At 40.7% G+C, this 15,521-nt stretch overlaps 1 protein-coding gene across 3 annotated transcripts in view; it reads right to left on the reverse strand.

Annotated features, from left to right (window-relative positions):
* ADARB2 (adenosine deaminase RNA specific B2 (inactive)) overlaps positions 1–15,521 on the reverse strand; it is a 286,410-nt gene that overhangs the window by 86,921 nt on the left and 183,968 nt on the right. The window contains exons 2-3 of one of the 3 annotated variants that reach the window (XM_015853321.2): positions 14,486–14,596; positions 5,489–6,396 (exon numbers count right to left, since the gene is read on the reverse strand). In XM_015853321.2, coding sequence (XP_015708807.1) covers positions 5,489–6,396; positions 14,486–14,596 — 1,019 coding nt within the window. The remainder of the gene's footprint in view (positions 1–5,488; positions 6,397–14,485; positions 14,597–15,521) is intronic. The other 2 variants (XM_015853322.2, XM_032442988.1) reach the window with 2 other exon arrangements.

The raw sequence follows: 15,521 nt of genomic DNA on the forward strand, positions 1-15,521 counted from the left end.
TTACATGGATTATATACATTAAAACATGGTAATTTCTTCATCTAAGACTCCAGTTGTAATGTCTGTGGGGCAATAATCGCCTTTTATGTTGGACTTCTGTGAGGGGTAGGAAGTGGTCTGCTGTGAGCCTGGGAGTGACTGCAATCTTATTAGCAACCAGGAGAATTATAGCAGTGTCCAGTGTACTAATGCTGTGCCTCTAAAGTGTTACTTTTGCTATTTTTTTCCTTAAGAAACTGTAATCCTGTAAGTGTCTTGACTGCCCATTGCTGTGCCCATTTTCTCCCTCACCTACAGAGTCAGAAATAGATGGCTGAAAATCAAATATTGTTTGTACCGCAAAGGCACTTCTTTGGTCCCAAGCATTTCCCTTTCTTGTGACTAAGAGCGGCACACATACTTATCAGCTGCTTCTCTTTGTGTGCAAGACAGACAGCTATAAAAAGGTACCTGGTCACTTGATGAGACAAAGCTCTTTGTATAAACACACTGGAACAGATTCTCAAAACTCAGTGCCAGCTCTGTGCTGTCCATATTCGCACCAGAGTGAAATCTATCACTGCCAGCCTCAGCCCTGGCTTAATTGCAACACAGGTGACAGGGCATGCTTGCAAGGAAGTTGGCAAATGAGGATAGTTAGTGAAATAGAGCGAAGGAGGCAGGAACAATTGATACTGAATGGAAATGAAGTGTTTTACAACCCAGAGAAACAGGCTTTTGGAGGAAAGCAGATGAGAGGCGTGGGACATACAGGGTTTTCCCTGACATGGTGCTTGTTCTTCCTATGCCATTGTTCTACAGGGTGATGCTGAAGTCAGCTGGTGGGAATCCTTGACCCACACAGGGTAAGGAATCAGTGCAGTGTGGATAACTCAGATAGTTCTGGTCTGTAAATGGCACTTCATAATTATAGGGGATTTAACTGGAATTGGATGGTTAGCTTTATTTGCAGCAGAAAAAATAACCAGCCTGCTTCTTTTTGGTGACATACACAAAAAAGAAAGTGAGGTTTCATTTAAATAAACAAACTGACAGCTACTGCTCTGGAGGCTCTGGATATGAACCAGCGACAGCAGAGTTAAGCAATTTCAAAGCAGAGTGAATGTGATTTTCACACTTATTTGCTTTTAATTGAGATCCATTTGAAATCCAAGCACCCCTCTATTACAGATTTTTTAAATGGCAATATTAATTAACGTTTCTGCTGTACAGCAGTAAGAATGCTGTTTAGACTGAGTGAGATAGATTGGAAGGACTACAAGATTACAAAAACAATCTGTAAATTGGTCAGATGCAGTTGGGGGTCACCTTGATCTTCTGAAACAAGCATATTGCACTCAGAAAATCTGGGAGTGAGCAAGCAGCCGTCTACCAGTGCATCCTTATTAGGGCTGGCTGGGTCAGCGCACCTCAGTCTCATCTCCCACGTTGGACTGCAAGAATATTAGTTACCAATGTGGAGAGAAATAATTGTCAGACTTCCATAAAATCTGATAATTGAAGAAACTGCATATTATTTGATGGACAGTATGAGTTCAGAACAAGTATTCTAGGAAACAAGGAGCAATTATTTAGTGACATGGAAATGGCACACAGTGGTGCACTGCAATTTCCATTCTCCTGATTCACTTTATCTCTGCCATTATTCATTAGTTTAGCAGCTCACCAGGCTTCTTTCTTGGCTACTCAGATCAACTCAGTATGCCCAGCCCCACACCATCAATAGTATTTATCTTGCACTTCAGCAGCATAGCACAGATAAGACATCTAGTTTGTGAAAGAACAGTAGCTGGCAGATTGATGGGCAAATCTTCTCATCACTTCAGCTGGTTTATCTCAGCTACCTCCTATTCACCATATATATGTTCAAGAACTTGGAACCTCAGCTGTCACTGCACCTGTATGAGAATCACAGAAATGAGTGAAAGCCCCACCGAGAGCTGCAGAAAAGTCACAGGCTAGATTATTTGGGATTTAAATTTTGACATAATATTTTTTCCTAGAGTAAAGCATGAGTTTTCAGGGGGTGGGGCAGGAGGAGGGGAGAGGGAGGGAAAGGGGCATAATTTTGCAGTCAGCTCAAACACACAGTAGACAGACAAACAGGGAAGAAACTCAGATATGTAGTGTTGTTCTGTTAAGAAAACATAGATTCATAGAGTGGGTTAGGTTGGAAGGGAGCTTAAACATCATCTACTCCCAACAATAATAATGTGAAATTCTCAAAATCTCATGGTGGATATTCAGCATTGTCAGGTGAGGGGCAGAAGAGGCAGCTGAAGAAGCAAGTTGGACTGCAGCTGCCTAAGGGAATAAATCTATTTCTATGTTTGCTGTTCTTGCATTTCTTTGTTTTGTCTGAATTAGACGAGATCAGCGTGGCAGGAATTTATGCCTATGGTCTACATTTCCCAGCAGTTCAGGAGGCCTCTTGTGTAACCAGTGCCTATTAGGACAGAGTAGAGGATATGGTGCCTTTTTTGACATCTTGCACTGGATCTCCCTTGTTCAGCAGGGAAAGTGGTTGTCAGGCTGAGAGCATGCCTGAGGGCCAGGCTGGGGAACACCATGTTCCCAGCAACCATGATGAGCTAGGCACAAATGTCAGTGGTAACAAATCGAGCTGATAAGAACATGTAAACTTTTTGACACTTCTTTGGACAAAGTCAAATCTATAAATTCAGCACTGGTGGAATGGCCAGGATTGTGAGATTTTTGGCTTTTCCTGTTTCCAGGCAGGGAGAAATCAGGAAAGGGCACATTCTGGCCTCCTAAAGCCACTGGTTACAGCAATGGGAACAGGAACAGAGACATGCAAGAACAGAATATTCTTTGGAGTTAAACATAGTCATGTATTCTACAAAATATGCAAACATATGGGTGACAATTGCCTTTCCTTGTTATCAGTGAGGTAGCTATCTGATATCTTAATAAAATGAAGCATGCAAAAAGAGTGTTGGCTGGATAGTCACTCCTTATTCTGTGAAGAAATTAAAACCCCCTAATATTCAAAACTCTAAGCTGTTTGAGTTTCATATTACTCTCTTGATTTTAAATAGATTTGGACACAAAGCAAGCTGAACCTACTAAATGAAAAGTAAGTATACCTTTGAAAACACAGCTTCAAATGTGTCCTTGAAAATATGGCTCACAGAAGATCAGAGAGAGAGAAAGGAGATTAAACTAGTTTCAAGGCAGCTGGTTTTCACCACAGCTCAATGTGAATAACATTCTTTTTGATATGTTTACCATCATTTCGACTGGCAAAGATAGCCAGATGGGCCAGCTGAAGCAGTGACCAAAGCGTAACTACATTAGATGCTGCATAACAGAGCCAGATCAAGAAAAAGTGCTTCTGGATATAATGCTCCAGGTACAACCCAGCTGAAGTCACAGGAAACACATCTGTTAGTGTCACTGGAAGCTGGGTTGTGACATAAGTGAGTAACACAAACTCAGGTTGTGTGTCATGGCCTCTATGACTACTCATGAAAGCAATTACTAAGGAAGTCAGCAAAAATCAGTGTTAAGGCTTCTCTCTCAATTAGCATCCTGAATGCTGACATTAGAGGTGTCTGACTAACCTTTTAGTTGTATAGCACATAACAAATTCATAAATAATGAAGTTAGTTCAGTTACACCTTTTCACTCACAGAAATCCATAAAAAGGAGAAAAAGCCGTAAAAAGAATAACCGAAGAATCTGTCATGTACTGAGCAATTTGGGACATGGGTGGATGTAACAATCCATCTTCACGGAACATGGTCTTGAAGCCAGGGAACCAAGAAATATCTCAGACAGATCATATCAAGGCAGCGTTATTGCGGTGTAGTTTTAGAATATTGTGAAGCATCCCTTGATGAATGCATGGTATTGACCTGATAATCCACCCATAAGAGTTTACTGGGGTCAGTAAAGCAGACAATAGGATGCAAATACATCCTCTTTATACTCCACTGTTAGGTTTGCATAGGAAAGGACAGGCAAGCTAGTAAAGACAAATTGCTTTTTTACCAGAACTAATTAAGCCAGGAGACAACATGGATTTCTCAAATAAATCTCACCCATATTTCAGACTGGGTGGATGGAATTGACATGTTGGCCAAAGCACTCTGTAAAGATCACTGCTATTATTCAATTGTGTTAGTATCCCACTTGCACATGGAGTTTATAAACCAGAATTAAAGGGACAGATGTAGATGATTATGATGTACTTAACATTTAAAATTTGTCACATTTTTCATATTTCATTTTTGGAAACTTAGGAAAAAAATTCTGGGTTACCAGATAAAATTCCTGGATCTTGGAGGCAATCACGTCACAGAAAGGATTCAGATCCTATCCGACATCATCTTGTTAATGAACATCTTTACTAATGTTAATGGGAATAGCTACTACCTATTTGCATTTACACACTGCTTAAAGATCTTAAAGTATTCTTTCATATAATATGCACATTTTTTATTACAGGAATATTGGATTTAAATGACTTGCCTAGGGTTTCACAGCAAGCTAGCAGCAGAATAATTCTTAGAGCTCCTAGTGCTTTGCAATAAATCCTGGACATTAACAACTCCCTTCAGAAAGGGAGCTTTGTGGTGGTAGATCACCTCCTGGTGCTGGTGGATCAAACCTTTTATGGGAGTAGAAACAAACCAAGAAATTACATGAGCCCATGTAATGCTTCTCAGGGTGTGTAAATCCCGGCTTCCTTTGAACCTATAGAATTGTCAGAAGTCTGTGTAATGCTAAGATAGCCTTTGGCATAGGACCAACTATGAAATTTTGATGTGCTAAGTATGTACTTCAGGTCTGTATTTTCTGTGTGAATATAACTGTAATCTCTGCATTTATCCCAGGAAAACATCAGAGCTTTCACTATTCCCTGTATTTTAGAGGCTTATTTGGAAAAAGAAAAAAAAAAAAAAAAAAAGAAAAAAGAATGCCAAACAAAAGTAAACCTACACTAAAAAACAATTCTTAACTTTTCTAGTGGTGGAAATTCTATTATAGAATTGCAAAATTTGCTCTAACAAAGATGTGCCCTGTCATTGCTCTTCCCTCTGGATGGTGCTGTCCTCAGTAAAAATTAACTTAGAAGGAAGACATGGGATATCCCCTTGTTTATGGACTTCTATCTGTCAAGAAAGAGTCAGCATTACAAAATGATTTGTTTTTTCTGCTTGAATCAATGCTATCATTCTCTCTAGCAAATGGAAACCCTGACATTTCACCCTGCCTTCTGTCCTCTCATCTCTGCCTCGCATGGGAAGGACCAGCAAATTCTGCCCAACGATTTTGGATTATGATTTTTAATCTTTTTCTTTTGCAGATAGCTGTGTCTATGAGAAAATAGCTATTTCATTGCACGGCTTTTGCTATAATGTCAGAGGAGCCATCTGATAGAACAATAACAGCTATAGCAATACTGATCATGCTAATTGAATGAGCTCTTCCAACGCAGTGGTGGCTACCCAGGAGCTCTCACCTGTGGCAAATGGTGACATTTACTCCTGCTGGGAATGTGGCTGGGCAGCCGAATGTTAAAGAGAGCTTGCAGTGCGGCCTGTGCTGCTTGGCCCTTAGCCAGCTTCTTGCTGCGTCCTGAGCCTTCAAATGTTCTCCCGTCTACTCGCACCGCCATCACAAAACTCTTGATGTGCTGCTTCTCCACGGTCTCCGACAGGCAGACGTACCGCAGGCCCGAGCGCAGCTCATTTAGCAGCACCACTGGGTTCTTCTCGCTCTCTGCTTTGGATGCCATCTTGTGTCTGTTCTGCTTACCGTGGCCCATTAAGTCCAATGTGTGGCAGAGTAAGCGCCCATGTCGATAAGCAGTGGAAAGCAACTCGTTATTAACTGGGTTATAGACCGAAAAGTCCTCACTGTGTGTGGATGGTTCAAACTCCTTGAACAGAGTATCTGGGAAGTCTGCCTGATCAGAAGTAAAGTCCGTGGATGGGTTAATGCAGTTCCCCATGGCAAAGTGAGCTTGGCAGGCATTGGGGAACTGAACGAATGACTTCAGAGCTAGCTCTGCAGCACGCATTTTGGCTTTCTTTTTTGTGGGTCCTGTGCCTTCAAATGTAAGTCCATTTACTTCCACAGCAACAGCAAAGACTGGAGCGTGCACTGGGCCTGTCTGGGAAACAATTTTGTATTGTAAACCAGGTTTAAGTTCATGTAGCTGGACCAGAGCATTCTTTGGTGTCACTGACCACGATACTTTCTTCCAGATGAGTTGGAGTTTGCAGAAATGGCCATTATTTCCATCCTCTAAGGGCCTTTTTCTCTTACTGCTAGGTGTTCCCCCTCTTGGCCTCTCATTGGAGGATATTGGATGATCCTCCACGTTGCCAATGTTTCGATTTTCCTTTACATCTGCACTGCTGGTACCTGTCAATAAAGAAAGAACAAACCTCACATTACGGTCGTCATCAGAGCAGCTGACATCATGTTTGGGGCGAGCAAAATAGCCAAAAAAGAAAAAAGAGGTTAATGTCAGATATCTTTGCTTTTCCTGTTTGTTTTTGTTCTCATTTTTCTCCCCAAATAGTGGTTTACTTGTTACAGCATAGATTCCCTTCATATCCTGAATGATTACTTGTCCCTAAATCCTACTTCTATTAGTCAATAGCCTCCTGTTTTAAAAAGATTACATCATTCAAAGATGAAATTTAAGTGATGCCTTGCGACTTAAACAAGATGTTGTATTCACACTGGATAATTACTAGTAGAAAGAGAATAGTTTGCAAACCACCCTTAGGCTGAGATGTTTTTCCATAATCCATGTGGGTGAATGCTTATGAACACATTATTAGAAATCTGAAATGATTCACAAATGATTCACAGATAGAAAAATGGGAAGATGCATTGAATAATTTATTTCCTATCAATACTTTGACTGGTTGTACTCAGCCCATAGGCTCTTTTGTTGCTAACATCACAAATCCAGCCTAAGAAATTATCAGAAATATCTTTCTTGCATTTGAAATCATAATTTGGTCTGGGCTCAGAATTTGGTTTAATAACTGAAGGTCTTTCTGTCAAGTTCAATTGCAGATACTCTTAGCTCCCACATCAGCAACAGATAATTTTGCAAAAAAATGTACGTAAATCTGAATCAGACTATGAGAAGCCAGAGCATCATGACGGGAGTGATTACCCATGTAAAGGATGATCTATGTCAAAGAAATCAATGGGAGAGAGAGACTGCCAGGAAGCACTACTGCGATGGGGGAAGGGAATGAAACAACCGTGATAGCTATGAAGGGAGCACTCTGCTGCCGTTACTGTTGTGCCAGTGAATCACACTTTGCTCCCAACTACACTTGTTCAGTGCCTGTGCTGCAAGGCAGAGCAGTTTGCTACAGCAGATGTATGACTGAGAACAGAGATTCATTTCACTGATGTCCTGAATGACACAAAAAATGTGCTAATGCCTAAATTATCATCCTATAACGTTTCTGTAGTTTCTGATGATTTTGTTTAAATGTATTGCATCTCAGATGCAGCCCCCAGCCTTACTGTGCCTTGATTCTGGCAGATACCAAATTGGGGAAGTAAACAAGACCTTAATCAGCCCTTGAAGCAACCCATCCCTGGAGTGATGCACCTGATCCCTTTCAGAGCAGCACACTGTCTGCCTGCCTTCTGCATTCCAGCCAGTATCGCTCATGGAACCTTTTCCGTGTTTTGTTATTGTCAGACATGATCTTGCCACTTTTGCAGGCAGCATGAGTCCCAAGCACGGGGAAGGTCTATGCTGTCTTAGAGAGAGGGCAGAGAATCATCTTACCAATTGCTACAGGGACATAGCTGTGTTAGCCTCTACCCTTCTGAACTAACTGGATACAAGGATATGACTGGTGAGCAGCCAGCTGTGCCTCCAGGACCTTCTTCTGGAGCAGTATGCCTTTGCTGCAGCCCAGTCCTGGGCTGTGCTGACATCATGGGAGCATGCAGAGAATTATATGAAACCAAGCATCCTAATTAAAAAAGCTCCTTTAATATCCCAATAAGATGCACTTGCGTCAAAATACTTTTTCTCATCAGAACAGTAATGCTGATCTCATATGAGTTGTTTCAAAAAGAGCATCTCACCGCTTGGATCTGAGAAAAAGTCCTGGTGTGACTGCACATGGGGCAGCCCATTTGTAGGGTTAAGGATTTTGGTTTGCCCTCATGGAAACCTTTCAGCACACATCAAGCTTCCAGCCTGTGTCTATATTTCACTGGTGTTATTTGCTGAGCTCTGTAAGTGTATGAGGTGCTTTGCTGAGGCAGAACACGAACTGAAAAATTAAGGTCTTCAGTGACTACAGTGACTAGTTAATTTTTACTTTGTAAAGCTAAGGGGAGAGAATGAAGACAGGTGAAGAAGGAAAGAAAAAGAAATACATAATAGAAGAAGAAAGGCTTCATCACTTGACATTCAGCTGTATAAAATGTGACATCTTTAAACCAGCCTAACTGGAAGTAAGACATTTAAAAGGTCAGGTTAAGTAAGACACAAGGATAAGGTGGTCTTTTCTTGTTGAGTTCACAACTCTATTTATGGGAAGCTCTGATCTGAGGGGAAGAAGATGCCAACTTTAACTTTGCTCTGTTTGTCTTGGCAGTGACTTTGGCCAGACATTTTCCACTGGGACTTTCTCATGTTTTCATTTCATTCAAAATAGATTTTTTTTTTTTTTAAATAATAATATTTTGACTCAGACAACATTTATTTATTTATTTTTGTTTTAAGGAAGCAGATTTGCTTCTAGATTTCACACCTCCTCTTACCTCTTTTACAGACCAAGATATGGTACATTACAATATTATAGTCAGGAAGCATGGAAAGAAAGCTTCACACTGTATTCTGGGTTGAAAAGAATTTGTACTGATTATGCATCACATAATAGGAAAGCTCAGGGGTTGTTTGTGTTAGTAATTTGTATTGTAACTTTTGCAGCTTTTTTTTTTCTTTTTTTTTTTTCCTTTCATACTCAGAGTACCATAAAGCATCGCGCCTTAATCACTCTCACTAACATGTGATTAACTAAACATATGGGATATAAAATAAACATTAACATTACATTTGGTCCATGAAATTCTCTAGTGCAGTGTTTGGCCACCAGTGTTTTCTCTGATGTAATGAAAAAAAAAATGCAGTGATTCAAGTGTAAAACTTGAAGACATGAAGCACTACACATAGATGGATGCAAACATGGGTGTGCGTGAAGGTGATGTGTCTGTATTTATGGTCTGCTTTCACCTAGTCACAGCGGCAGAAATCTGTGCAAGTGTCCTTATAGCCACTTGGATATCCAGAGGACTCTATAACGAATGGCTGGGATGTAGCTGACTTCTTCATAGACTTCAATGCAAGCTGCAACAGGCCAGAAGTCATCACGTCATGGAAAACAGAGGCAGCTTCAAAAAGCCTGTAAGCCTGATGGACTTGTGTGATATCTGACAGCAGCCGGACAATGTGAAATTACTTTATACTTTCAGGTATCTTTGAAATAGGGGGTCTTTGAAATGTGCCTTTTATAAGACCTCTGTGTAGTAGACATGAGATTATTTCTCTAATGGTGGCACATGTACTTCTATTGTGAAAATCAGACAAAGCAGGCAAATGACACCAAACCACATAAGATAAATACTGTAAGCAGCTGTAATAGAACAATCACAAGCAATTTTAGAAATGAAAAGCACTAAAAGGAAAGGGGGTAAGTCGGAGGATGCACACAGCAAAGATGCAAAACTGTGGATCATTTTCAGTCCTGCTAGCTCTTATCTCCTGTAATATCCTTGCTCTTGCGTTCCCCAAACACATTCTCTACATTTGGAAGAAATGATAATCAGATATGTCTCTCCTATGATGAAAGGTTGGAGAATAATAAAATTGTAAGGGGTCAGATGAAAGGTTGGAGAATAATAAAATTGTAAAGGGTCAGAATTAAGAAAAAGGAGATAGAAAAATATTACAATTTTTTTTTGCTCAGGTAACTTTATTCACTGATTTTTGCACTATCACAAACAAGAGGAGACACTGCAGACTTATACTGGCTTCAGTAATTGAATGGGAGAGAAGAAAGAAGTTAGTGAAATACATTTATTTATGCACTGTTCCTCAATCTTCTGACTGTTCTTTCATGGTGTTTTTTTTTTCCTTTTGGTCATTATGCACAGTAGAGTTAACCTAGAAAGTCTGCATCATCAAGAGCTTTTCAGAACTATAATGCATCACTAATAATGACACTGCCTATGTCTCTGGGTCATAAGGGCTCTGCAGAACTACCCATCCGATACTCCACGCTACATTTGAAGAGATAATATTGTTCCTGTTGAAGGTTATTCTGCTACCTAGCCAACTTCCAGGGAGGATGGGGAAGGAGAAGTGGTAGATGACATCTTCACTCTGACTGGGATCTTTTGTATTGAGTCACAAGGGGCAGTACATTATTGAGAAGCTGTGATATTGAAAGAAAGGCTTTGCAGTTTCTTAGTGTAGCAAAATTCTGATTCAACTGATTTCTCTGAAGCAGGAAGTTATTACTGTTATGAATGTTTAGCATTCACAAGGTTGCTACCAATGCATTTTCCGCAATACAGGTAGGACTTTAATTTCATATTCCATGTTCTGCATTTTAATATCTAGCTCCTGTTTGACCTGCTTATGTACAGTATGTTTTTGCTGTTCATCTACATTACATTAACTGTGGAGGTTAAACAGACTGGCCCCCATAATTCCTGACATTCTTGAAATTAAAAATGTTTAAATCAGAAGCAATAGGTATGAACCTGTGAGCCAGAGCCTCAGTACCTTTGTACAAGGTCAGCTACTACATCAAAAGTAATGTAGGGCCATTTCTTCGTGCAAGCAGATGACATTTTCATACACTTACTGAATCCATAATAGTGGGTTGGGGACTTTTAGGCTGGGGATTTCTAGGTCTGTATACTTGATTTTAGAATAGTAAACTTGTAGCTAACAGCAGGATCCACTCCTTCCTCTCTAACCTGCAAGCACACACATTCTATAAAATCCTTGTGAAAGAAGTCAGTATGGTAAACCTACTTAAGGGAAGCCAACCCTGATCTCTCTGTTGCAGCTGTAGCTCTCCCCACCAGCTCACATGGTTCAGGTTGCTTAATATAAAATTAATATTTACTGGTGTGCAACAGCGATCTGTGAAGAGAAACATTACCAGTGCACAAAAGTACAAGATTTTGCTTAGTTAAACTGGGGACTGAACATTTTTGGAAGTGATGCCATTTGGCTGCTCCAGAATGAAGATACTGAACTTTGCCCAAAGTATTATCTGAAGTAACTGAAATTCATACAACGCTAGCACAGCTCTTAACAATGTGGGAAATTATTCCCATGACCTGACTGAGCTGATACTCATACTCTCATGCACTCTGTCCAAGTTAACAAATGAGTATGTGCAGCCAACAATTTGGGCAGCTCTGAGCAGGAATACATTTAAGTACTTGTCTGCCTGAATCAGAACCAGAGTTTAGCTTAGCTTTAAGCATGGGAGAGATTCAAATAGAGGCAATAGATACAGCTTTCAAAATAAAACCAGGGAGTCTGATTCTCCTTTGTCTGCTGGTGTGAAATAGCTTGGGGCTTTTATTGCTGGAGGAGTTGCTCACTGCATTTTTAGAGACATGCAGCTTGCTGTATTTCAAATGTGCCATCAAAAGCTTTGGGGCCTTATGCTGCCTGAAGAGGGATTTGACTGACAGGCTCAAAACTAAACAAGCTTCAAAACACTGAATTTTGGGTTGGGAGTCATCACACATGACTTTTGCTTTTTCTGAGATCCATATGCTGGGGACCAGCAGCAGCTCTCTGCAGGCAATGAGAAAAGGTATGTGCACCACAGCTATGTGTTTGGCACCACAGCACAATGAGTTCCATGGGAATCATATGCTCCTTCTAGAGGTAAGGCCCAGATTTGTGAGTATCTGTGTTGGCTGGTAGTCTGCATTGTTGTGGCATAGTGTGGATGGAACAATTGAAGATCAGGGCAGGCAGAGGTCTGTAGCATCATGAAAGGAAAGCAGGCAGTGAACAGGGAATGATTATTTACTGTTTCAATCAGTCCAAGCCCTGGAGACAGGAGATTTGAAGCAACAAAAGGGTGTACTTTTTATAACACAAAAATATCACTGAACTGCTGCTCCTTGCTGTTGTTGAGACCAGAAGTATCACAGGGCTCTGGAGAGGACTAGACAGGTCTGTTGGGGAACAAGAAATATGATGATTCACGCGCAAAGTCTATCTGAGTAAATTCCTTCCTGAGTGCTAAAAAGATAAACTGAGGGGACAATCACCATTTAAGCATCCTTTTTCTCAGTGCATCACTATCAGCAAATGTTGAAGACAGAGGACAGAGCTAAATATCCTATTTCTAACACTGTTACAATTTGTATACCCTTAGCTGCCAACCAGTGGGAATATACAGGGTGTTCCTTTTCTCTCATGGTCAGTATTACACAGACTGTACTGGAGACTGATTATAGCCTACCCAAAAATGCCATTCCAAAATTGCCTACAGTCTTCAGTACATTTTTCCAGCATTAGTTTATGGATCATAAACCACATTAGTACTGTCTATATGCTAATAATCACCAGTTGAAAATGCACTTGGAGTTAACCTGGCATGGCTTCCCTATTAAAGCAGGTCTAAAGGAATGTGAAACAGATCTTGAATCCATTTCAGCTAGTGGGACTCTGCATACTGATTACTGTTACAGCACAGTAAGGGCAGGGATGATCTCAGAGAATATACAGTTATATTGCACAGGATAACCCAACCACTGCTCTACTTTGCTGGCATTCTCCTAAACTTTTGTTAAATTGTTAACACAAAATAAGTTTCTGCTTCTTCAGAACAAATCACTGAAGCTCTTTGAAATGTCTAATTAGTACAGGATTGCCTGCATGCTATAGAAATTGATGGGAGCTATGCCATTATACAAGAAGTGAATGTTTGACCCAAGAAAGGTCTAGGCACAACATTTTTGAAAACAGTGAAATTTGCTGTTTTTTTCAGAAAACATCTAATGCTGTCCATGTGAGCTATTTTATAACCAGCACAAGCACGAAGCAGACTTAGCATTACAGCGGCAATAAGAAAATGGTGTTACAGTGCTTGGCTTGTACAAACTTCCTACATTACCTAAAAATAACTAAGCAGCACTTTTGGGAAACATTACGCAGGAGGTGCCTGCAGAAGCTCATCATGTGCATAATATGTTTCCAGCGTGTACTTCTCATATCTCTTCCTGAAAATGTAGCCTCCCTGGGACCAGTTCTGAGGGATTTTCAAGATTTTTTCACCTTTCCTAAGATATGCAAAAAACTGCCATTCCCTGTGCAGCAGTACAGAGTGATCCTCAGCAGCAGAAAGCTGAGGGCTTTGCTCCTTCAAAAGCTATTCCCCTTCGTGCTGCATCATGATCAAACCGTGGCACATTAGCAACAACAGGGAAAAGAAAAACAACCCATTCCTCCCACCCTCTGCCTTTAATAGGGCAACATATCAGTTTGTGTCTGGCTGGGAAAGGAATCCATCTGGTAGGTGATACTAAAACTCAGAGAGTTGCTCATTTGATTCAGAAAGTTTCCACCCCCTTTATTTATTTATTTTTGAATGATTCAAGTTATGTTTCAATAAGGAGGGCTGGATAACACATGATAATTGCTTCTGGATGATAAATGGAGGGCTCACTGAGGGCTGTCCAGCCCTACCAGATCATTCCTGGGTTGGCAGGTGTCCTGAAGACTTCATATCTCCTCCCAGCCCAGCAGTGCTTCCATGTAGCTCCACAGTCACGGCACCAGGAATGTCAGTGCTATTTTTTGGGTGTAAGTGCCCCAGAGCTAATTTTGTGCCTTGTGACTAATTTCGTGGTTACATCTACGTAATGAACCCTGTCATCTCCTTCTCAATTGAATTTGCTTTATTTTTTTTTCTTTATTTTTTTTTTTCTTTCTCCAGGTGGATGTAGAAAAGAACCTTGCAAAACCTGCAGCATTTACGTTTGCAAAAGTACTTTGTAATTGTGGAAGAAAAAGCTGGGGGAAAGACATAATACAAGAATATTTTGGGCTTTTGTAGACTGAGTTAGCAAGCAAACAAAATAAGGCAATGGAAGGAGAGGGGAGTTGAGGGAAGGGAGGGGAAGGGAAAGGAAGTAGCTCCACAGTCCTGGTACCCTGAGTATAAACATCTTTTTGCAACTCTTTTCCCTTGTATCCGTGACACACCACTTACATTTCACCATCCCAGGGAAAAGTTGGAAGGTTGGCTGAGGTTAACGTCTCCTTTACTGGAGACCAGAGAATATGTCTGCACTCAGCATCAGGGATCTTCGCATTTTACATGAGGACTGGACTTAGGGCTTGCCACTGTTTGGAAACTTCCTTTCTTTCCACAAGTGCCCCAACACTACAGAACTTTTATTTATGGACTTCATTTACCTATTAAAAAAAGAGGCTGCTTACTTAAATTGTCTTCATCCTCCATGGTGCTTGAACCAGGACTCAGATACTTGAAGGGTGCTATAAAGGTTGACAGTATGCTTACTTTTTCTACAAGAAAACAGAATAAAAGAGACATAAATTCAGCATTCTGTCAATGTACCCTGATCTACTCCACACTTTTACTCAGGTGAAAACATCTTGATAAGTCCATTTCCTTTTTTTTTTTTTTTTTTTTTTTCCCCCAACTCCACTAAAATCCACAGAATTGTAACACATTAATTACAGTTGGCACTGCAGGTCCCAAATACAGATCCCTACTGACTCTTGTATCTAATCACAGAGTCATTAAGGTTGGAAAGACCACTAAGATCATTGAGTCCAACCATTATCCCATGCCTGATTGCCCTGGACCATGTTCCTCAGTGCCACATCTACTCTTTTCATCCCCTCCAGGGATGGCAACTTCACCTCCTCACTGGACAGCCTGTTCCAATACTTCATCATTCTTTCAGAGAAGAAATTTTTCCTAATATCCAACTTGAATTTCCCCTGTGCAACTTAAAGCCATAAACTCTTATCCAGTCACTGGTTATCTGGGGAAAGAGGTCAATTCCCACTTTTTACGCAGTGCTTCTGGTTGTTCTTCCTAGCAAAGAAGCTGGAGCACTGCCTTCACACAGCCCAGACTCTGGGTGGGAAGGAGCTGGGGATGTGAAAGGTGTGAATAAGGGCTGGGAAAGGGGTATGAAGGTGGGAACTGGATGCAGGCAGCCTTGAGAGACAGGGGAACTCTTCTGCTGAGTGAGACCATGAGTTTACCCACTCTTGTTTCCCTTGACTGACAGAATTTGAACCAGAAGTCTCAGAGAATGGACAGAAAAGATGGCACAAGAATCCACAATGGATTCCAATTATTCTAATCCTAATGCTTCTAGAAATTGTTGATTTTGTATTTGGAAAACAGTTTATGGTGTGACACATGAAGCTATTGTCCAAATTATAAGAATCTTGTTTGAAATCCTTATTCACATTC

This window comes from Coturnix japonica, chromosome 2, assembly GCF_001577835.2.
Source record: "Coturnix japonica isolate 7356 chromosome 2, Coturnix japonica 2.1, whole genome shotgun sequence".
NCBI lineage: Eukaryota > Metazoa > Chordata > Aves > Galliformes > Phasianidae > Coturnix > Coturnix japonica.